Genomic DNA, 25,029 nt, shown 5'->3' on the forward strand with positions numbered 1-25,029 from the left:
ATTAGTAGTCCCAGTACTGTCTGGACTGTCGGCTTTATTTAGGGCAAATGGCACTTACAACACACTTTGCTGTCAGAGGACGCCATGTTTGTTGGTGTTTGATACCCACTATAGGTCACATGACTTAGTGGGTGCAATCAGTCTAATACTTGAGCAAACGCAAGTGTGTTGCATAACTAGGGATGAGGGTGTATGTTACAGATACAATCCATCGTTTGGCATTTGTGCACTACGCTTCTTTGAGGCAACAAGCAGGCTTCAAAATCTGAAGACAGGTGCCTTAGAACAAACCTGATGAGGTTTCAGCTCAATGAATGCTGGATATTCTCAGAAAAAAAAATGACATTCTGGGATCTCCATTTCAAATCAAACATTGCCAGGTCAGTTTTTGACTTGCACCCAAATTCAGTGTCTTCTCAACAATAATTTCGCTTTTTTTTTTTTTTTGACGACTGCAAATGATGGACTATACCTTTAATGGATGGTGTAAAGGTTCGTAAACATGATATTCTATTACAAACAGATGGGGATGAGTATTTTTTATGATGCTAGTGCATGTAATTTGAACAAGGTACTTCTTCAATGCGTGCATCTACCTGTACAAGTCTATTGTGGCTGGTTGGTTTGTTTGTTTGTTTTGGAATGAATGCACTCGTACTGTTTCTAAAGATTAATATATGAGCGCACGGGCAGGGCGTCTGTTTATGTACGGTGGATCGACAGATGTTTAAAAAAAAAAATCAGACTTTTTTGTTCAGGCTGGTGTGTTATATTCCTGAAATGCAGGGCCAAGAAATCTACAAAAATACTCTCTGGAAAAAAAAGCTGCAACATGCATTCTATTTCAAAAGGAAAATGGCTACGCAAAAACTAAAAAAAAAATTGCTACGAACAGTGGCACGTGTACGGCATCTACAGGGAGAAAGATGAAGAACATTTTGCGCAAAGAAGGTCCAAGTCAGTGCCACCAGCTGAGCCAGTTTGAGAAACTTGAAAGACTTTTGCAGATTTCTCTTGAGTTTTCTGAATTTTCTTAAATTAAGCTGCACTTCTCTGCAAGAACAGTTATTGTTAATTGCCGTCAGTTGAGTCAAATACTGGACCATCACTGGTGCCCTGCCCCCTGTGAACAGAGTTCCTAAAACAATGTTAATGTTGCTAAGAACGGTGGGGAATGAAACGAGAACCAACAAAGAGGTGAGGTGGTATGGAAAGTGCGGCAGAATGTTGGAAAGCTGTGGGTTTGGGGTGGTTAGTGGCATGGGTGGAGTTATCAGATGAGAAAATTCAAATGGGGTGGGATGTGGGTTTAGTTCCTAAGTTCATTTGCTATTTTCATCTGTGCAAAAGAAAAAAAAAAGACTTGAGGGAATTCAGCAGTACTGAAAGTTCAGCAAGCTCAGTTAGAATACTGGACGATGTTGATTAACTGTAAAGCGTGAACCCGCCTTCGGGCAAAGTGAATTTAAAAACAAAGGAAGAAAAACACTGGTTCCTCAAAATACGTCATCATAAAATGCTTGCCATACTTGAGATTAGAATTTGTTGATGTTACGTGACAGACTGTTGTGCTGTGACTCTCGGGGTCAACCGGGGTGAGTCATTTATGACTTGACTTGAAAAGCAATTCTTGTAGGACCAAGACCACAGATCATTCAACAGAGGACAGAAAAGAATACACCTGCATTCTGGATGTCACTCTAGGGAGAAAAATTGTCTACTGGTCTACTTCGTGGGGATGCCATTTTTGGACCATCCAAAACCCCATGTCAACAGGGGAGCAGCACAAGGTGTCACAACCCTAACCAAATCCAAGGCCGGGCAAGTTTGTGACGGATCCTGACACACGCACAAACAGGAGCTGGTATTCTATTTGGAGTCTGTGGGAAAATATGCAGTGTTAGGATTAAGGAGTAATCATGATTGCTCCAACTGGTTTTATGAATAATAACCTCATACCAAGGAGGGATACGCTCTGACTACAGAGAAGTGTCAGGCAGTCTTGTAGGAGACATCTTAAGACGATCACACAATGTCGGAAGACCATCACAAGACCTCCAGTCTGAATTCAGGCTATGAGCTATTCAACTGAACTACAATGAAAGCATTCCTTTGTCGCTCTTCGCCAATACTTGTGACTGATTATGCGAATGGTCTTCGTGTCCGGTCTTGAGGTCTTGCGATGGTCTCGACGACAACACTGGTGTCGGGGAATGAACTTCGACAACCCTGTCCCTGAGCGAGGCTTAAACCACCTACCAAGAGGCGTGCTAGGATTGCTACTGTTTTTGCTGGAGGTGTCCCTGAATGTGCCGTTGATGATGGCCAACTCCATCAGCTGTCTCTTCTTCAGCTCATCTTCACCGTCCGCCTGATGCAAAAAAAAAAAAGAAAAGAAAAAAAGGAACAAATCTTGTCAATGATTTTTTTCCCAATTAACCCCCAGATCAAGCTATCCTGAGAGTATAATGGCTACATGATGATGCTCACAAGTAGCTGTCGAGGGAAGGAAGGACAGCAACTGTACATGTACCTGACATGGTGACATTTCACGAAATTTCTGGAAGGGTAGAGTTTCTGAACAGTAAGCTTACAACCATTTTTTTCTCATGAGCTCTCCAACAGCACTTAATAGCTTTCCAAGCTTGTGGGATGAGATTTGTGAAGTGAAAACCTAAAATATCCACAAAAACTTCAGTTAAAGAAGCTGGCGACATCAAGTAAGACATTGCCAGATTTCATGCTACTGGTGGGATTGCATCACCCAGACCAGAGTATCAGGACGTGTAGTACCACTCTTTAATCGATAAACCTAAATCAGTAGTCAGACTTTCAATCAACAAAAAAATCTACGAAAATTAATCCAATGTTTTGAGGCCAATGAATGAAAAAACTGAAGAAGTTTGGATAAACATTTGTCCATTTCTGCTTGCTACCTCCTAAAATTTGGTACACTGAATCTGCATCTAAAGTGACTTGCAATGACATGCGTCTAGGGAAAGTGATAGAAACCACTAGCCAGCCTATGGCTTTCATACATTCAAGTCACAGCCAATCAATTGGGACATGACCTCAGACAAGGCTTGGAGGAAGGAATGGACAAGGTTTACAAAGTAGACCCAGTGATACTTCCTACTGGACGGGAAATGGAAGACTGCGGAACTATCCGTGCATTTCCTCTCAAATCTGGTAACCACACTGGCCTGGGGTAATGAGCACATTTACTGTAATTGACCTGGTTTTTTTTTTGTATTTTTGACCAGATGCCTCCAGGGGTGATCACCTTCCTTCTGTACTATCGGAGAGGAAACAGGCGCTTAGCGTGTTTTGTCGTTGGCAGATCACAAAAACAGACAAAATGTCAGGAAGGTGCCAGGCTTCAGGTACGGTATGGGACCCCGGCCTTCTGCTATACATTTGAGGCATGTCACCTATTGGGAGCCGTGCCATCAGTTTTGCTTTAGGTCACATTCAACGCCAGAAAACAACATATAGAGACGATCTAATTACCCCACTGGCTTCCGTGCTCCAGTCTATTGGGCCGCTGTTGTTAAACTTTCGCGAACATGGACACGCTTCCCAGTCAGAGGAAATTGGGAAAGAGGTATTTACGACTGGGGCCATAACATCAATATTAAAAACAAGCCTGTCATCACACATTTCGATTCCAAGGGGATTTTGAATGGGGGAGTTACTCATCAAACTGAGAACCACCCTCCGCGCGCTTTGATTCTTGTTCAATGGGTCATTCCACGAGGTTGGGGCACAATTTGTGACAGTGCCTTGTTACATCGGTAACTTTTACCACCTGTCATGACCTGTAGAGTAGGTCATCTACTCTGTAAAAATAACACACGCCTCTGTATTTAGCCTTGCAAGATGTATAACAATGTCAATTTGGAATCCATATGCAGGGAAATTGCTGTTCAATTGTGCCCCAACCCCATGGAATAGCCCCAATATCTATTCAAGTGTGAGTTCAGATTTTAGACCATCAGGAAAATGCAGAGGCCTACTACCTGCAGTGGTCAATATCACACAGGCTAAAAATCCTGAAAACTGAAAATGCCTGTCAGGTGTTTTCACAAGAAACGCCCACTTTGGAAGATCTTTCACTGAAATGAATTAACACCGTGGACTTGGCCTCCATGCTAGTGTTAGTACCTCGAACCAGATTGAACCCACAAACAAATCCAGGGCAAAGCCCCCCCCCTACCTAAGGCTGTGTCAATAATATAGCTATGGCTGAGTAATTCAAGTGTACCTTGGTGGATCCTATGCGCAGATCCACCCAACAAAGGTGCACCTCATTGTCAGCCACACCATCTTCCTTGTTATTCCCTCTTCCACGACCTTGCCCAAGGATCAGGACAGGGGTCAATGAAGAATAACAGGCAGGTCAGCAGGTGTGGCCTGTCAAAATGGGAACTCTCCAGGCAGATTGTTATGACACAGAACAGGGAAGCAGTCAATCTGGCCTTAATCATAACACGCACAGTGCATGCTCTGCTGTACAATAACAGTGCCAATTTTGGAAGAAACGTCAGGGAGAAAACTCAATGATGTTGGCTGGGGGGACCCAGTTTGAGAGGAGATATTTGGCAAGGCAGATCAGACAAATGGGAGGGGGGGGGGTGCTCGACACCCCTCTTCCCCAAGGACCAATGAAACACAGCCACAGTCATGCGATAATATGCCCTGTCAAGTATGAAGCAACTGCTTCAAGTAAGTTGTCATCGTTTTGACATGTGCCGTCAAACACAAACAAGTACCATATATGCTGCCCACTTCCAAGTTAAGCCTGCAGAATTACACACTGTCTCCGGGTGCGTACTGGTAAAGTCAGGTAACTTTATCCAAACGAAATTTGCCCACAATCCCAGGGATTCTGTGCCATATCCCCTAGCAAGGAAAGTGCACCAGGGTGAGCTATACCCCGAGCACACAACAGCCAACACAACCCCGACCCTTCTTTATCAAAAACATCTTTCCTGGACAACTGAATCAAATAACTAAAAGACATCTTCGACAAGGGATAAAGCGCATTAAATCCAGGTACTGGACGCTCATAATCTCAAACTTTCTGATTAGTAAGTTCGCCCCGCTGAGCTTCTATCTATTTGCTCGGATTTACTGGTAGCCTTCTCTCTCCTTGCATCCTGAGCCTGAGTGGGCATTCGATAAGCTATTCTTGGAAAAGGTCACTGGTCGTTACTTTAAAACATTCTAAATGTCATGACTGATGGTACATGCAGATTTGAACACACTACCCTGAAAAAAATCTTACATTGGATTTGACATGCATTCCTTTTTTTCATCTGTAGTTATTCTTGGGGGGGATTTCTAAGTGGTTTAAAAACTCATTACGGGTAATTATTCATACGCAAAGCATGCAAAGGAAAGAAGTGATTTGGAACTGAACTACTGAGAGCAAAATAGAAGTCCTCGAGGAGGACATTGACTTCAGCACCACATGCATGGCATTTACATTCAAGATTCTGTCAAGGCAGCCCTGCTGGTGCGAGTTTGGTATTTGCACGGAGTAATTGAAGAGAAATGCCAATTCCAAAGGACAACGTGTGCACAGCGTTAAAAAAAGTATTCCGATGTGATGACAACCTTCAAAACGCATCAGCTGGCCACTGGGGCAACTTAGCAAGATTGTACTCAGTACCCACATTGGTCACTGGCCAAAATCTTCCCAAGCCACCAAAGGACAGACGACAGTTTATCAAAGGAAAAAGAAAGTTTGACCTTTACCCAACTCACCGACAGTTGACCAACTCGCTGTCGTGGCAACTAACACTGCAGAGATATTTTCTACTTGAGAAGTTCCACGAACAAGGCACACACACAAAAATGAACTGTCTGCGGAATCCTTCAAGATTACCCCCAGAACTGTGGCGTCCAACGTCCGCTCCGCTCCCACATTCACAGGAGCAGAGCGGACGTTGGACCCCACAGTTCTGGGGGTACTTCAAGATCACAACTTAGATGCACATTGTGGTCAACAGCAGTTGAAATTGCAGCACTAGGGGCGGATCTGGAATTTTTTTGGGGGGAGGCTTTCATAGTTTATGTCAAACTTTTGTAGGCAGGCAATTGTTACGGATGTTCGAGTCATAACCCCTTACAGGATGTAATCTTTTTTTTATCACTACTACAATTCTCTATATTTTATCTTTGGTATCAGAGAAGGATTCCCCCCCCTCCCAACAGTGCCTGACTATGGTCTCTAGTGACTCTATGGTCAAGGTGCTTGACTGAGGTACATGTAAGCCCAACGATGCACTGTTTTGTCTACATCACAAGCCAAATTTGATAATTTTCACAGGGCAAGGCCCTTCTTCGATCACCACAGATGAAAATTCTGACCTTTGCCTAAACGTTTTTCTCAGGCATACCGCACGGGACCCCGTTGTGCAGAAGGCTCACGACACAGGGGTGCATTAGGAGCACTGCCAGGGACAGCACAGTGGGTCAGATCGCTGCTGATCACTGGCAAGACAGCCATCTTGAATTACAGGGTTCCCGGCGGCACAACCTGCGCATGCCAGCACAAGGCACGCTGTGGCAAATTCCTCCCCGATTTGAAGACAGGAGAGGGCTGGTGTGAAAGCAAGGTTACCCAAATATTCTAGTGGCTCCTGGCAAGGTTGGGGCGGGGCTTTATTGACATTACAACACAGGCCAATATAAGTGTACACTGTACCCAGTACTTATGGACTAATCCCATGGCCACAGCTCTAAATCTCAACCATGTACATCATGTTGTACACATGAGAGTCCATGGAGGCACTCCTGAACCAGCCAGGGAGTTTTGCAATCTTGCCAAAATGCATCAGTCAACAGTCATGTAGGCCTACTCCAAGCATGTCACCACACCTGTCCAAATCCCGCTCAGACGAATAAATAATGTTCATGAACTGCTCATGATCATTCAATGTCAGCAGTACATCAACAATGAAACTTATTCAAATTATTTATGAACAGTTCCTGAATGTCCCTGCATAAAACCAAACCAAAAAAAGAGCCAATCACCTGTTCAAGAACAACATGCATCATTCATGCATGCAATAAGGGCATGGACATACCGATAAGACAATCAACGTGTACATAAATACCATAAAGACATAGCATCTTCTTTTCTGCAGGTGCATACATGTACACTGTACATGAATGTGAACAGAATGTACGTGTACATGTACATTTCTCTATGGACAGCTCCGTTATGCAATATCGTATTAAAGTAATGCACACTTAGTCAATACACAAGACATTCAGATCTATTCCCTACCCTGCCTCTACATTCGACACTTTCCGGTCACATCAAATGGAAGTTATGCAGAGCAACACATGCACCTCTGATGCAATTACATTAGGCAATTGAATGGCTCCCAATCCAGGTATTGGGAGGGTCGTCAGTCACTGTCACCCGTCCTAATTTCCTTAGCCTCCAGTAAACCTGCAACAAATTACCAGCCAGTGAAATTGTTGGGATGCTCTGATGGCCCTATCTGAGGGGATGATCTTATCCAGGAGAAGATCAGATGGACTAGCCAACATTCTTCCACCGACAGCAACTTATATGGAGTATGGCAATCTGGCATGATGGATACATAATGACAAACGGAGCATTGAAGTCTCGTGTCTGAGTGAAGGGAAGAGAGAGGGAGGACTCTAGGATGTGGACATAGGTCTTTTTTCCATAAGGCAAAGTTTTCAAAATGCAGTCGGGGAGTAAACTGACCCAATCAAATATGAAGGTTACAAGAAGCTAACTGCCTTCAGACTCAAGCTAGTCACATGATACAAACATGAAGTATAAACGTGCAGTGAAAACTTCATCATGTTCACTGTTGATATTCTCCTCCCCCCCATAGAAGAATGCGGATCAACATTCCATTCACAACATCCAGGTCAGATCCTGGGACAGTATCCCCTGGACAGGGAAAGCACTAAAGGGAAACTCCAGCCACGGGGAAAAAAAGGGTCTGATTGGTCCTGGGAGGTTGCTGAATCTGAAAGACCTTTTCTTTTCGAAATGAAATGTATGGAACAGATGGTGGTCAAATCAAGGTGGGAACTGTTGACAAGGCCACTTTTTTTTTCTGGGGCACTTGTCTAGGAGCAGATAGGAATGACAACCTGGGGAAAGTTAAATTGGTAATTTGAATCGGGCATCACTTCAAGCATCTGAAAAATGTTAACGAGAAACTGGCTCCATTTGGCTGGGTTAACTCCACAAGAAACCAGGTGATCCCAAGATTACTCCTGGCCTCCAAGTCTGGTATCATACCATGCCATTGGTGGGCGTCCTCGGCCCTTTAAAATTTCACCAAGATTTGACATTTTTCAGGCCTACCCCCTCAGGTTTTTTTTTTTTTTTTTTTTGAAGCCCAGGGCCTCAGCCATCAACACATTCCATCACACCTTCCACCCCATGCACACAAGACACTCTGGGGGAGTTCCAAGAAGAACCCCAAAGAAAAGCTTCCTTTTCATCGCTTTTTTTTGCACCCCAGCCAAATGGGGGGGGATATTCCAAGGTGCCATTGTGTGGACAGACTCCCTGGGAGGAGGTCCTTTTAAGCCAAAAGCTGCATTCATCTCCCCTCCCCCCTTAGGCCTGTCTCTTCCACTGATTGACAGTATTCTTGCGGTACAGTGGAAGACCCCATTACAAAAAAACCCAGTAACTAGACCATTGGTTGAGAGACTTTTGGATGGCACTGGGGAGGTGGATGAAATGAGAAACCACTGAACCCTTTCAAGAGCCCATCTTCTGGGTTACATAATACCAAGAAGTTAAAGAGAGTGTTGACTTCACCATCAAGAAAAGGGGAGCATCTCTTGAGCGGGCAAAAAGTGGACAAAAGAACCGGGCGCACAAGGCAGACAAAGCTGGAAATCACTGCACTGTCTTGCAAAGAACACATTTATAACCCAAACAACAGTAATCAGGTGAGCCTATAAAAAAAACCAGAAACATATTTAACATTCAACTTAAATCCTGCCAGCACTGCATTTTATCTAATACCTGCTTCAGTACCTGTCAAGGCTTCATCTTCTGTAAAATGGCCCTGTTTGAAAAACATCTTGGGAAATACAAAACTGCTGCAAACTGCTTGCTGACTAGCGACCTAAAATACAAATTTATATACTCAGCAAGAAATGAGACCAAGGGGTACCCCCCCAACATGTCCAATCCCTATACACATTCCAGACAACTGTTACTTAACACATCCCCCCAAGATGTCTGAAAGGAATTCCCCAGATTCCTGTGAGACAATGACCAACACAAAGCAGGGGGGGTTCTCTCCGTCTCATACCTTGCTGCATATGCAAATTTATCCACAAAAATAAGGAGGGCTTGACATTTCGATCCTACTAGAAGCTTTTTCAAAGGCAAAACAACTCGGCAGAAACTGATTGCAGCCTGGGCTTCATGCACTTGTTTGTCTGTTAAGTGAGTGCCAACAAACTATTCGGACTGATCTCCACCAATCAACATTCCTGTTTTCTTGATAACCCTCCTGGACCCTTCACGGTCGCTGGGGTGGAATTAAGACTTTTCACCTCCTTGTAGTTTGCAGGTCAATAATATCCCAGCTGCCGCTCTTGTGTCTTTTGAGGGGTGGACGTCCTGAGGTGTTCAATGTTTGAGGGATTAATCCATTAGGTCGATTGTGATGATCTTTTTCCAGATTTTTTTTTTTTTTTTGGAGGCTTTCTTTTATGAGGGGGGGCTTTAAAAAGTCTCTGACATGTTGTTTTGATGGAAAGAGCAATCTCTCCAAATGAGTGTAAATCCCCTGTGTTGAATCACTCAAATCTCGGAGTAGAAGCTTCTGCTGATGTTGTTGTCTGATGCAGTGTTAAGCCGGGGATCAATAAACGGTTTTGGTTTCCGCATAAATAGCTGTTTTGATACTGAGCCGGTTTGTTTGAGGGACAATTGGGGAAGCCACCCAAGATTACTGCACCATCACGGACTCACAGGGGCTGGGCTCAGTGTTTTAATGCTCCAAGGGGTCCAGCCAAAAATATTCCCGCCTTTCATCTGTCAAACACCGTCAGCTTACAGACAGGGGAAAGTAAACAGAAAATGGGGGTTCTGCATTTTACAAAGGGGACGCAGAAGCCAACTCTCTACACGTGCCCATTTATTCCTGCAGGAAGCCTTTCTAGAGTACATCGAGGACTCTCTATCAATCTTTCAGGATTTCAGTGTCTGCATTCTCTACAGCTCATCACGTGTTGCTATGATCCAGCCTTATTCGAGTATCATTAACATCATAACTGAACTGCACACGGCATGCCGTGTGAATGTGCATGTACTTTCGTACCCCCAATGCATAAACAATGCGAAGCAAAATCGCGTTCAGGGGCCGAGTTTATTTCTAATTTCAGTACGAACCAGCAAGTACAAATAAACTTTGTGCTGCTTGGAATCTGAGGCAAGACTTTTCTGAGAAGTCCCTGCCACAGCCCAGGAATAAGCATGTCATAATCAATATAATTTATAGTAAACACTTGGAATGTCTGGTGATCCCTCCCCAGTTAGGGACAGCTGTGTCGCATCTATCAGAGGGCCTTTAGGGTAATCCGATCTAGCAGGTAAATATGTTCCCTTACCCAAAAAAAAAAAAAATTCACTAATCAACACTTGGAAGTTGTCCAAGATGCTGGAACTCTCCCAAACCGGACGCTTTCGGTCCACAACCCTGTGCAATAGGAAACTCTGTGTAACGTACTGTACATGTATTCCTAGTTATCAAATTGTGCAGTTTTTTCTGAAGTCGGATCTGTCAAACAATCTCCTTATTAAACAAGTGTCATTTTGTCTTGTTTATGAGAGCTGGGAAGATTAACTAAAATAAGTCATAACCCTTCTTGGCATCAAAACAGGAGGGCTTCCCGGGCAAACGGTGGTTTGGGGTCAGGGGTGAGATCTGAACAACCCGTAGTCAACCTTTTTAGTCACTAAACATCGACAAAAATTGCATTTTGATGGGGTGAAAAGTATTTGGCCTCTTTTGGGGGATGGGTCCTCCCTCCTTCAAACTTGTGCCATAGTGAAGGCTTAGTTACCACTGACGGGACGCCTTCTAATTAACAGCCAAGCCGCAAAGCAGGAGACACTCAGTAATTGAGCGTCATGAATAAATGCTGTGCCAATTAATTAAGGATGATGGGATGAAATTACCCTCTGTCGCCCATTCATCAGTGTCTTATTTTGGCACTGGAGTTGAGGCATGCCAAATACTCTGTTCTTGTGACTATTCATGGTCTGGGAGGGGAGTGGGTTGACAAACTCTTTTTCAAAGGACTTGCTATAAAAAGTACTGGGGACGAAGGGGTGAGCAACTGATCTCAGGGAGCGCTTGGCTTTCTGTTCACAAAGAAGTGATAAAATGGGAGGCTCATTACATACAACAACAGAGCCAATCACGGCAGTGTCTCCCCAAATGGAAACAAAACAGGATAATCATTGAAAAAAAAAATACCATGGAGGTGAAGCCAGGGACCCAGAAAGAATAGAAATCCTGTCAGGCAGACAGTCTTCAATTCAATCCCAGCACCCTCCCATGCTGATGCATCCCCCTCAAAAAGATTCACTTGGGGTCCGTAAACAATCCCTAATCCCCCTCACCGAACACTGGGAGGATCAACCGGAACCCCAGAGGCGTCATTGAAAATTTGTTTTTTTCCAGAGCAGTTCAAAAGGAAAGTATGAAAGAAGGGGCCTGCTGGTCCCAGCCAGTCAACAAACCCAGATTGCCTGTCCGGGGGAATTTAGCTGCAAAAACACCTTTTCTCTGGGTTGGTGACAACCCCTTGAGGGAGGAAGGGGGCTGGACAAAAAAGTGGAGCTACATTGTCCTAACCCTCGTTCCACATTTCAGTTAAGAATTTTCTGTTCTGGTGGGGGGGGCTTTTCAAGTATAATCACTGTTCACTATGTCAGCCCCCCAAAAATTGAAAACATTTCACACTGGAGTTGATTTACTGAATTGTCCAAGTGGTCTGGGGTCTGTTTATTTTGGGGGGATAAGTCTGGGACTGCTCATTAAGTCATCCTGGTCTTACATGCGTTCAAGCATTCTGATGGGGACTTGTGGAACAGGAACAAAGATACAAGTGCACGGCTTTTGAGTTCTTGTGAAAATCATCCCGTCTGAATCAGAATGAAGTCACTGGATTCATTTTCTCCTCTCTTGCTGCCTTTCGATGGCACAATTCCAGCCGGCTGTGTGGTTTCAAATTGTCACTTTGCGGCACAGAAGTGGCTTCCAGAGGAATTTTCCAGTTGGGATTGAGTGCCAAATACCTGTGGTCTTGAGCGCTCAAATCCTAAAAGGGGTCGCCAGAAGAGGGTCAAACCCAAAGATGTCTGGACCCTCTCTTTTGATTTTAGAAACAATTTGAATACAATTCCCACCGTTTTTTTAATGCAAGATGCATCGGCCTAATCTGTTCACAATATTCTGTCTACCTGTAAGTGCTTATGTTCACGTCTGAACATGGGTCTTTTTTATTTCCTTTAAAGTCAAGGGCTTGTAAACTTCCTGTTTCTCTTGGGGCGTGACAGGAAGAGGAAGTCAGAATTCCGGCTGAAAGTGAAATCTTTCCGGGTTGGGGAGACAATCGATGGATGGAAAGAAACCCTGCGACTGTGTGATAATACAAGGGTTGAGGGTAATAGAAGAGGGTGACAGCTTTTGGGGTCCAAAGATTCCATGAAAGAGGTACATGTAGAGGGTACATAATTTGGTCCTGGACTGAACATCAGATTATATACAAAGGCCGGTTAATGTGCATGCAGATAAACTGTAAATCTTGATGAAGTCACAAAGATGCGAGATTTCCCGTGCTGAAAGGTCTTTGGTTTGTTTTCTTTTTTTTTTTTTCTCAAAAGCTCAAGTCAGGCACTGCACAAATAATCCAGATTAGAATTTTGAAAGATGAGGGAAGTGAAATTTTTTTCTGCACGCACAACCAATTTCAGCCAAATCTTGAGTTGGGGCTCCTAACTGAGCAGTCCACTACAATCTTCTCACGCAGCTGTTTAAGCGATGGGTTATCACAGTACACCGTCAAATTTCCCATTCAAAACATGTCTAAATATGACCAAACTGAACTTGGCTCAGTGGCTGAAGTGTATGGTTTGCGAGGTTATTAAGTATTGCCTCAAGATGTGGGCATCAAAGTGCAGCAAAAAAAGTTGAAATCACAGAGAGAAATGTCCAAGATGTATGTTGTACCATGGAGGAAAGACACAGATGGAGTTACCGTACAACTCTGGCACTTCCAAGTGCTCGATGATCATTGTCGCCCAGTCAGATGAATAACAGAAAACATTCCAAAAATGCCCGATTACTGCCTGCAGCTTAGCCAGACAAGTGGGGACCAGTAATATCCTTGCGATACTAGTGGTGTTTTGCTCGCAATTAACTACAACTTATCACTGTGACCAGGAAATGGAGAGAAAAATGCGTGAGCGTTGGACCTACTTTTGCAATCGTGAATAAACTGCTCAAAATTATTCGTCAGTTTGGTGTCTAGTGGTTCAAGTGTGAAGATTTTTTGGGGCCGCACTCACCGTGGGTACAAGTAGCTTCTTGATGGCAGCCTTGGCGCGGTCCATCTTCAGCTGGGCCCGGTTGGGTGTATCCTCCACGGTGACCAGGACGTGTAGGTCCTCCGAGAGGTGTTCCCAGTTGTGCTTGTCTTTATTCTGCTCCTCCTGCCCGACCAACAGTGTGTAAGAAACAAACACCAGATTTGCATAATATACATGCACAAGGAAACACACTGACTCAAGTTTGATATGCAATTATTATTTTTTTTTAAATTCCCCAGTGCTGAGAGTACACCTGTTTAAAATGAAACGTCGTGTGGACTTGGTATCGGGTTTGGAATTGATTTGATCTTGCTCTCTGTGCTGCATGAATATCGCTGCGATCAAAAACAAGGTATACAGGCATTTCTGCCTTTGTGCAGGGATGCTTAATAGTCGCCTCATTCTTAACTCGCAGATGATCGACCATCCAAATTTGATTCAGAAGAGACTCGGTCAAGTTTCTTATACATATACATGTACTAGAGCTGCGTTGATGGATTTCGACTGAAGTTCACAGACACAACTCGACTATCTCACAACTTGTTAAGTTTAGATGTTTGAGGGACTAAAACATTTAAGGGGGCAATTTTTTGCTCTCACAACTCAGTCTCAACTTCCCCCCATCCCCACAAAAACTGCCAATGCGATGAAGGTTCACACAAACGATTTGAGCACAAAGGATACCTTTACAATGAAACTTCACAAATTAGTGGAAAAAAAAACCTAAACAGAAAGGGAAGTCCTGGAGGTAAATGTGCATTCCCTAAACTCTAATATGGGCCACTCGGTCCCCTGTGAGACAAATGTGACCGACCCTGGATCCTTTCACCTAGAAAATCTACTGCAATCCCACTCACTTCCATTTGGAATGTTCGGAATTTCACAACCCAATTAAATTGGAGGGCTTTGGAGCTTTGTGGCATGACTTATTTCATCAAAGGGGTTGAATTTCATCACGGAGCTTTCGTGCAGAGAAATATCTGCTCCGCAAACTATTTGTAACCACAAAATCAGCCTTCAAATGGTGGAGAGAAATGTACCGGTCACAATCGATACTAAACTTAAGCCAGACAGTTAAAACTTGGCAACACTTCACTCTGATGTAAGAGCAAACACTGCACACTTGAGCAAATATTTGAAACTGGTCTGACATCCTCTACTTCCACAGCAGAGCAAAATGTTCGTGAATTGATTTATGCTTTTAAAAAGTGGGTAATGTCTGCATTATGATTTCATTTTTAAGACTAAATGTGCGTCAACAGTAAGTCGACATAAAAATAAAGGTAGTAGGTTACTTCGGACTTGTCCATTTTGGAACACTCCTTTTTGATTGGACAAGACTTCTTATATGGTTCTTTTAATACTGTGGGGTGGAGTGTCCGTTTGACACAAGCCAGGGGCAGGTGTAGCTGAGAGATTCAAATGACGAAAAGATGATTGCTACTTTCAAAAAAAAGTCAAGGTCCGATTCACAGGCATGGCCATGAGAATATTTAAACTAGTCAGCACTTTTTCTGAGGGCCACAGATGCAAGAGGTTGGACGAGTTGCATACCAATCGTTTTTCCAGAGACAGGCAAACAGGATTGTCTCTTTTTGAAATAAATTATTTACAAGAGGTGCATTATGCCATTATTTTGACGTCTGCGTTCTGCTGTGCAAATACCTGAGCATTAAAAAATGCAAAACCCGGTAATGGATTGCTTTTTGGTGTACAAAAAATTGAAACTTCTGCCACTGAGTAAACCGAAATAGCCTCCGTCTCAGAGGACGGCAGATGTTTTTTTGGGGCGATGTTCCCACTAAATTTTCACAGTGAAGATCTGGTTTCGACAAGGATCTGTCTCGATTTCTCCACCCAAAGCTAAAAATGATAAAGAGGATGAGTTGCAAAGAAATATATTTTTCTAAGCTAGGTCAGACCACACCATATCGGACGAGAGGCAAATATGCATTTCAGGTTGGGGAGAAGGAGTGGCAATGGAGTTGGTGTTACGTATCATGGTATTTCTGCCTGGTTGCTCCAGATGAAACGATATCTAACCAGTCGGCCAACCGGCTGATCGGGGGCACAGCCCGGCCAGCTGGTGTGCTCATTGTCGGTGGGATGGATAGGGCAATACAGCGCTAATGATTGCAACGTGAGAAGGCCTGCGAGTTGCACGTATGCCAACTACATTGTACACACTGTCGACACGACGTTCGGGTGTGTTTATCAGATGCAAAAGTGCACAAATGAGAGACGTAAGAAGATCTACAGTCGCTAAATTAGAAGTAACTCTGACACGAACATGGATCATGAGATCATGAGATCAGAAGTGAGATTTTTTTCTACTTTTGCAGATACTTCCTTGCGGAGGAGAAAGTTAATCACAAACAAAAATTCTGATCTTCGTTTGGAAAAGTACATGCCTTTGACACAGTTTGTAACTTCAAAAAGTAGGCCTACATCATTCTTCTTGTCTCCAAGTTTAACTCTTTACATAAAAGGATGTCAGGAATTTTGAGATTCCGTGGCTTTCCACTTAGCAATAGGTCCTGGATTTGGGAGGATAAAAATTGTTACCTTCTTTTTGTCTCTCATGGAGCCTTTTCCTCTGATCATGATCTTGCATCCCGTCTCCTTCTCCAGTTGTTTGGCATACATGCCACGGGGCCCCAGTATTCTGCCTACGAAGTTAAACTGCAGAAGGAAAGCGGTACGAGGAGAAAAAAAAACAAGCAGAAATGAAATACATTGGTACTGAATTGAAAGTCCAAGATCTGTGAACTGTGTGGCTGTTTGGTGTGGGGATGAGAACTTCAGGAAACAGCGGTTGACACGGGCATGGCATTTCACTGAGGGTCAGTTACATATGGGGGATGGGCATCATCTGTGAGCTTTTCAGCCTGCATCCAATGAAATATTCACGGGGTTTATCGTCACACACCTCAGGACAATAGCGACAAGAATCCTTCTCGAATTTCCGTGAGAATCTTAGGGCACAGTCGCAGACATCAGAGGACAGACCCACCAACTCCTTACAAGGAGCTGTATAAAACATGCAATCACGGTTCTGCACCAGTAAATACCCAGTAACAAAAAAATGAACATAAAAAAATGGAATTCCCTTTCTTTCATTTTTTTCTCGGACATTTCCCAACTGCCGTAATACCCACTCATGTCGAAGATGACTCCCCAAAATTAAATGGGTGTTTGACTTCCTGACAACATTTCCTAATGGCCAGTGGCAAACTGAGTAATGGAAAGATCAAGTCTGGCTGACGGCAGACCGGCAGTTTGTCCCGACACCTTCCAATCGGATTTGGACAGCCGCAATCAGTTCCCACACCTGGGAAACGCTAAATTGTTAACGATAAATTTCCCTTCCGACCGGCCTGCACCATCAGCCAAACGAGGTGGCGACGGAGGGCAAAGTTGCCAAGCATAATCAACTTCAATAATTTATGAAATACTATGCCATTTACTTCACATGTTAATTGCGATTTTATGCAATGTGTGAAGTATCTGAGGTAGACTAAGTGACTGTCAGAGACTGTGATTTTCATACATATTAGAGCGCATTCAAGGAGACCTGAAGTATTTTTATGACTTGAAGACATGTAGGAAAGCTTTCTTGCGATGTTCATATCAACTTCCACTTCCTTTGAAGCAGTGCTGAGGGAGAACGTTCAACATTACGGTTTCTCTGCCGATAAAAATGTTCCATATTCATGAGATTAAGTGGGATGTCACCCACGGCAAACCAGAAGCGTCTCCGATAGCTTTTTGTAAAAATGTACATACATATACTTTTCTTGGAACTGAAATTCAGGGTCAGCACCTGAACCCAAAAAGCTAAAATCAGCTGAAAAGCTGAAATTTCACACCCCCGATTTGAGTCCAACAAAAAGAAAGCAGGAGGACTGCTCATCAGAAAGGCAAGCTACTACATGTAGCTAGTAATCCGGGCACAAATTTGTCCAACTACCACAGGGAAAGGCGAAAAGGAGTAGCGTGATCAGCGCATGTACATGTACGTGTAAGAAGGAATCGCTTGAGCAATGCATGCATGTTGATGCACATGTACATGTACCACATTCCTACGACCTTCAATGTTTGTACACATATGTACTTATAATTTTAGGTATCTGTTTCGTTCATCACAAATATATAAGCATGGAAATGTTTCCTTAAAGTCCTCATTCCACCTACACGCAATATCAGTCAACATCTCACGGTGTTCACATACCATCTAATGCCCAAGCCAACATTTTATTTATTGTATTTTTTTGGTGGGACACTCTTACGGGTCACTGCACTGGTTGGTTGATTGGTTATCGACTGAAGGAGTCGAATTTTTCAACTGTGGTTGAAAACAGAAGTACTCCCCGATTTGTCTCCAACAGTAAAAAGGCTGTCATTCGCTGGCAAGGTCGATTCACAATAACAGTTCCAGCATAGGCCACCGATGGAATGTTGACCTTATTGAAACTTGGGGGAGCCACCCTTCAGAAAAGTGAATTCCTGGTATTAAACAATGCTGACAGCTGGAATCCTGGTGTACCAGAGCAGTTTAGTGTAATTTACGAACATGGATTGTCTCCCTTGAAACATTCCAGCAAAGTCTTGTGTGGTAAAAATTGGCAGGTAATAATGGGCTTTGGTCAATGCACCTTCTTGCATGTGGGCATACTGTTCTTCCTGTCTGGCTGAAATCATTTGTTTGGTTTTATTAAAACCAAACTCAGTGACCTACACGTACATCTGACAGGTTATGTTTGTGCATGGTCGCGATTCCTCGCCATTCTGCAAATTTGCACAATGTTTCCTCCGGCCACCGGCTAACCGACCACTGATCAGGATGGTCAGGCAGCCCTCCCCATTGGATATTAATTAAGAAGACATCAAAATTGACGCCCAGAATGCATTTCTGACCCTGCCAAGGAATGCCGATTGAGTCTACAACATTCTACACAGAACAGGTGCCCACGTACCATGATCACCAAGGTTTTTTACTCGCCGTCAAATATAAGACCAATTGAAGGAGAAACATTATCAGTTGGCTACCTCTGACTTTAACAACACAGGGGTATTTTACGGGGAATTTCTCCACACTCTGAATGATTTATACAGATGCTTTTCCTTCGGTTTATACCGGAGCACGAGTGCACATATACACACTTGGGGTTTCCAGTACACGGAATGACAGTGCACGATAGTGCACGCTTACTTCCCACCATTTTGTTGTTTGTTGGTTAAGTCACAGCGGGTTACAGAGGGGGACTGGGGTTTCCAGTACACGGAATGACAGTGCACGATAGTGCACGCTTACTTCCCACCATTTTGTTGTTTGTTGGTTAAGTCACAGCGGGTTACAGAGGGGGACTGAGCACAAACAGAGAGAGCCGCACAATGACAACTACCGGTACTCCCACACAGTACTGCAGAAACACCAATAAACACTGTCAGGTAGGGGCGAGGAGGGGACCAGTTTCTGGGGCAAAGCGCCCACCAGAGGCAAGGTTTGTTGGGCAGAGCATTCCTCCACGGGCAGAGAGAAGCGGCTCCATTCGGGACTTGGGCTGCTGCATGTGGCAAAAACATGTTTTCCACCTGATGTACAAAACAGGCTTTCTCAACCATGAATGATGTAGGAATAACAACGGGGACTGGTAAACCTTGCCACACGCCCTGAATCAACAACCCGGGCAAGAGCAGGGACTATTTCTGAACTGTGTGGGAATTGGCTTTCAGATGGCAATTCACATACCGGTATTTTAGTAATGCATCGAAAACTTTTACTGCTCACCGGAAGAAAGTAATAAATGCGAGAAGCTCTAAAATAAATGTTCCTCTTGGGAAGAGCGTCTGTGTTGGGCTTCCTGCATGGTTTGTACGGAAACTGCGCGGTATTTTCTGCGCATGAAAGGTGCATGTGAAAATAACTGCACAGGAAGGAAAGCCACCTGTGTATCTACCATATTATTTGTGTACACAACGAGTCATGTAACATGTAAAAGTGCAATGTAATGTTTACAGCGCATTTCTGCATGATGATACTCATTATGATGGTTTTTTGGCCGAAGTACCAGTCGGGGGTGCAAGTCTCCACTTGGGTCAATAAGATAAGAAGTGGGGGCCTCATAACACTTATCCTTCCCCCTGGATCCAAAGAAGGGGGGTGGAGACGACAAAGCACAGGCTGAAGCTTTTCATCACCTGGTGAGGAGACAAAAGACCAGGGCAGCGACAGGGGCACAAGCTGGGTCCCTGGATGGAGCCTTGAGGAACAACCAGGACAAAAGGGGAAGGGGAAGGCATTCAGGGGAGCTTTTCACTACATTTACTCCTCTTACAACACCTCTGGGGATCCCTGATGGGTAATTACTTTCCCCCCCTAGAGTAGAAAAGAGAGCTCCAATCAAACTTTCAACAAAAAAAGAAGAGAGTGCTTTGAAACATTGATTCTTTGGCATGGATGCACCGATGCTTGTATTTTTTTCTTTATATAGAGGGGTAAGTCAATAGATCCCCCCCCAATTGGAAGCATGGATCATTGCACACAGTTCTGTAAACAGGTCCGAATTGGTTGAGCCAAGAAGTTAGGCCAAGCATTAACGTAGAGCAATCGAGCCCACGCAGTCACAAATACAAAACACATACTGCACCTGTACTTTGTAGGCCTACAAGTACGGTAATCGTGCATTTCCATTTTTAGGTCGAAAAACATTTTGTCAGTTTTACACACATACATGTGTAGCATAAGGACACAGACATCTGCAGAATAAATACATAAGATTCAACAGTCTGTCGTTTCCTGATACGGTGACTCAGCAGGCTGCGCCGAACTTGAAAACTAAAATTGACAAATGTTGAACAAACAACTTGAGCTAATCCATGGAATTCCCCGTTCTTCTGTACTTCCAATGTAATGTTCATCTTCAATTGATTTCCCATATCAAAAGTGATTGCAAACTTGCAGTTGTGAGTGAAGGATCAACTGGGAAAGAATTCCAAGGCTTTATTGAAATGTCAGTGAACTAACTGGCACTGCTCTCTCCAATCCAATCATCATCCCTCGTCTTTCATCCTCCAACAGACAGTGCCCATCAGCTTCTCTCTTTTTTTCTTTTTAATCACTTTTTTTTTTTTAAATAAAATATGACAACGGCCCAGGCAGGCAGAAGACAGCTGTCTTCTGACCAGAGCCCTTTCCCCGGGAATGCCGAGAATGACCAGAGGAATGCAGCCTATTTGGACCATTTCGAGGAGGGGGAGGGGATGTGAGAGCCACCAACTGACCAGGGGGAAGTCCTTTCAGAACTTGCTCCCTGACCCTGCAATGACAGAATTAACATGTGTATTCATGTTATGAATATTCCTTATTCATCACTGACAGAGGATGTGCCAACTGCTGTAACTGAATGCCGCCTATCAGGCTACATGCATCTTGGCGAGCTCAAAGACCAAGTAGAACATGGAATTTGTAAAGGTTTGAAATCCATGCTAGTTAGAAAGAGGTTCTGGGTTCACGTCATGCCCTAGTACAAGCTTGTAATTTTTCTCCCCACAAGCTCTCAGAAAAGTACAGTATGCCATGCCAACAACGTTACTTGGGTGATGGGGAGATTCTAATATTACGTTCAAATTTTAATATCAACACCGGATAAGATGATTTTGGTCAGCGACTATATTTAGTAATATTGGTTCACGCATGCTAACAAAATTAATTCTAACAAAGTACCTTTACAAGCTGGCTGCACAATTTTCATCAGTCTGGCTCTTGCGGCAGACTTGTGAAACGACAGGCTTGTAAAGTGGATTAAGGCTTCAGACGGCATTAAAGTTGTACCGAACTGGAGCCTGGTGATTGGGCAAATATCTGAAGAATTTCCCTTTTAGCATGGCTTCCACGTGCTTGGATTTCTCACTGAAGGATTGTCTTCACGGAAAAGCCAAAACTGTGTCTCGTCTCGTTGAGGTCTTTCATACTAGCACAAATTGTTGCTGCCCTGAACTATTTTCAGGGCGGCATCGACACAAGCCAAACCCACATGGCGGACAAGTAATTCTGTTTGGGGGTGAAATGTCAGTCAGGGATATTTTGTTCTGAGGGATGATCACCATTCCAGGTCAGTCAGATCCACGTGACACGTACACAGAAGCTATATTTGTGCAAGACCCGACACACAAAAATACGGGGCGCTCACAATCCTTGCAGCCAAACATCGTCAGCCGGCCTAATTTGATGACGTCAACAATGGCCACTGCATGTGACATTTGGCGTCAACTCGACCATTTTACCTGGCTGACGGCGGTCCCAAATAGACACAGGGATTGGCCTCGCTTGAGGCAGCTGCACATTTTGCTGGCTACATATGTTTCTGCATCTTTGAAGATGATGAAAAGTGGATGGATATTCACGCAACATGTACACTCAGCTCCATTGCTTAAATTGTCACATTTACAGCAACCGTACGTGCTGATTTCTAATGATCCACTGAAAACTTGGTGCACAGAACAAAACCAGCTGTAATGTTATGCACATGTTGTAGGGATTTCCAGATTCCACATGATGATGTCAACTACAAGTAGAAACCATCGATATGCAGTAAGAATGGCATCTGTTCACAAAAAGAACTAAATTCCACTAAGCTAAAACCCATGCTCCTGCTGACAGCATTAACCTTGAGCAGTTGATAGTGCTTTAGTCAGTTCATGAACGAAGCCAGAAATCTGGAGCTGAGCACAAGAATGTGCTTATCAGCACAGAAAGAAAGAAATTAGTTACCAGCCAATATCAGCTAATGTTAGCCTAGCGTGTTAATAAGTTGATCGAAGTTAAATACATTTAGCAACCCTGTGATATTTAGGAACAACTGTCAACCAGGGCTCAGTTTCACTGAGTTGCGCAAAAAAAGAAAAATCGGTGGGAAAAAAACAGTTATTTTAACGATACTTTATCGATACGATATTTTACTGGTGACCATTTCTGTTAGCAAATGAGATATCCGCTGTGCTAAGCAAATTAAAATCCTGAATCTGGCAGCTCCACCCAATTGGCCCTGGGATACAAATTAAAATGTAAAAATGAAACATGTATGTCTCATGAAAAAAAAAAGATCAGGTTTTTGGTGTATTTATAAACCAGCTTTGGTTTCCAAAGATAAGCCATGCGGGTTTTTCACCTGTCATCTAGACTGATTCAATCCCTGGACACTCCTGTTTTGTCAATATCCCTTTTCTTCCTTTCCTTGAACTTCTCCCAACCCAAAATATGAAATGCCATCTGGATGGACTATAAAGGGAGCTCGTTACAGGCTCTTTTAAAAAGCCTCCCCGACGTACTGACAAATTCAGCAAAGATGGGAAAACCAGCCGGTCATTGCTGATATAAACTCTCCCCCCCTCATTTTTTTCCTTTGTGAAGAAGTACTTTTCATTGCAAGATGTACTTTGCGTCAGGGAGATATTAAATCCAATTACGGGTTTTGCCCTACTAATTATATGCAAATTAATTAACAGTGCATACTCAGTGCTTGTCAGAGAGCTTGTGAAAAATTCACAAGTAAGCAAGTAAGCGAAAGCTCTCGGACAAGCACCGAGTATGCGGGGTTAATCAAGATGTATGTTCATCGGTTATAAGGGCAAAACCTGTAATTAAAGTTCTCTTCAGTCTAGCTTTCTAGTAAGGAGTTTCAGACACTAGACACTACATCTACATGTACATTCTTTACAAGGAAATAAACATGAAGTTAGTGAGGTCTTTAGAAAATGAGTGTCAGAAAAATAATGGAAAATAAACACTTTTCGCTTTTAAGGTGAGAAACCGAGAGTCAACGTGTCACCACATTGTATGTGCATTCAATGTTCAAAATTATATGAATCTTTTAAACACTGACAAATTTTCCAAGCAGATTTACAACAAACTCATGGCACACGTGCATTTTACAAAATTTTCCTTATGAAGGACTACAAGTTTTATTATTTTAAAATAACCGCAGCCTACCATATTGATTTTTCTCTATTTCAGTTTTGGCTTGCCAAGGACGTGAGCGACATGTGTGTGCGCGTGCATTTCATAGGCTCGTGACACCTTCCACCAGGGACAGGAAACCGAGGCCACTTTGGGCCGTCTGGAACATGGACTTGACACCCCTCAATTATTGATCGGAGCTGATCTTCACGGCACCTTAGACGTATCGCGCCACCGCAAAACAACAACAGACTCGGTCGGATGAGCCCCTGCATGATAGCTTTTTCTTGTTGGGTGCAACCCCTCCCCCCCCGATTGTCAACTGTAGCAACGCAAAACTTTTCCAAGAACATGTAGGTGGTTCGATGTGATCCTCACCCAAGCTATCAAACATGGAAGTGCTCAAGGATAAATGTCCATGCCCTGGCAGTGAATAAACTCCTTACAACTACTCTTTATGAATGTATTTGTATATACTGACAAGAACAGGAACAAATTGTTTAGTCTGAAAAAACAAGTCATCACGTATTATTTTCCAACTGCCAGGGTATTCTCAATCTAGCAACCTAGGAACGAAACCCCTCAAGTGCAATAACACGAAATACATTACATGCCAAACTTTACAAGAACATTAACTTGTTGAATTAGTGATTTTTCCCCCCATGAACGCTTGAAGCATTTCTGCTTCGTATGAGTCAGTTTCAATGAATAGCTAATTGCTGAAGGTTACGCCGGCACCAACTGTCCCGCGATTGTAAGCCCGACGTGTTTCGCACTTTCACTGAGTCATAGCCCAACATGTTACCCACGCACACGCGTTCTAGTGACTAGGTTGCATGGATCAGTATGTTATCAGTGTTCAACTGTGATGTTTGCATAAAATTGGAGCGTACATTGTATGCGATGTGTGAAATATTTTACATTAAAATGAAACCGTCAATTTGGGCTTCAGTGAGACTGATCATTTAAAAAATGTAGCGGCGTGTATTGCTTAAGGTTCATACAGCACATGTATATGGACGTTAAGTGTTAGCCATTTCAAGAATTTAGCAATATAAAAAAAAGAAGCAGACGTCTCACTTTTGGAGCATCACCTCAACCACCTGGATATGAATTAATCAACAGCCCACGTTACATTCCATCATATTTCCAAGCACACTCCCGGTGAACTGGTTAATTTTTAATTGGGCAGTATCAATTTCATGCATTTCAAATCCTTTAGTCAATTACCAGTATAAAAACGATACACCAAATTCTAATTTTTTTTTTCCAATGCAAACAAACACGGGAGGCTTCGAAGCCACACACGGGAGGCTTCGAAGCCACACATGGGGGTCCCTCTGGGGACCGCTGTTGAGGTCTTCTTTTCGTCATTGCCGTTTAGCGCACATGGGGAGGGAGAACCAGTCAGACACATCGGCAGTTAAATGAGCAATGACGGCAA

At 43.4% G+C, this 25,029-nt stretch overlaps 1 protein-coding gene across 5 annotated transcripts in view; it reads right to left on the reverse strand.

The window, feature by feature from the left end:
* The window catches only part of qki (QKI, KH domain containing RNA binding), a 67,486-nt gene that overhangs the window by 20,803 nt on the left and 21,654 nt on the right, over window positions 1-25,029 (reverse strand). For 4 of the 5 annotated variants that reach the window (XM_087146459.1, XM_087146458.1, XM_087146456.1 and 1 more), the window contains exons 3-5: window positions 16,191-16,309; window positions 13,607-13,757; window positions 2,260-2,371 (exon numbers count right to left, since the gene is read on the reverse strand). In XM_087146459.1, the coding sequence (XP_087002585.1) occupies window positions 2,260-2,371; window positions 13,607-13,757; window positions 16,191-16,309 (382 nt within the window). The remainder of the gene's footprint in view (window positions 1-2,259; window positions 2,372-13,606; window positions 13,758-16,190; window positions 16,310-25,029) is intronic. The other variant, XM_087146455.1, reaches the window with a different exon arrangement.

This window comes from Acanthaster planci, linkage group LG15, assembly GCF_054643075.1.
Source record: "Acanthaster planci isolate LZ-2023a linkage group LG15, COTS_SCS, whole genome shotgun sequence".
In the NCBI taxonomy this organism is placed as follows: domain Eukaryota; kingdom Metazoa; phylum Echinodermata; class Asteroidea; order Valvatida; family Acanthasteridae; genus Acanthaster; species Acanthaster planci.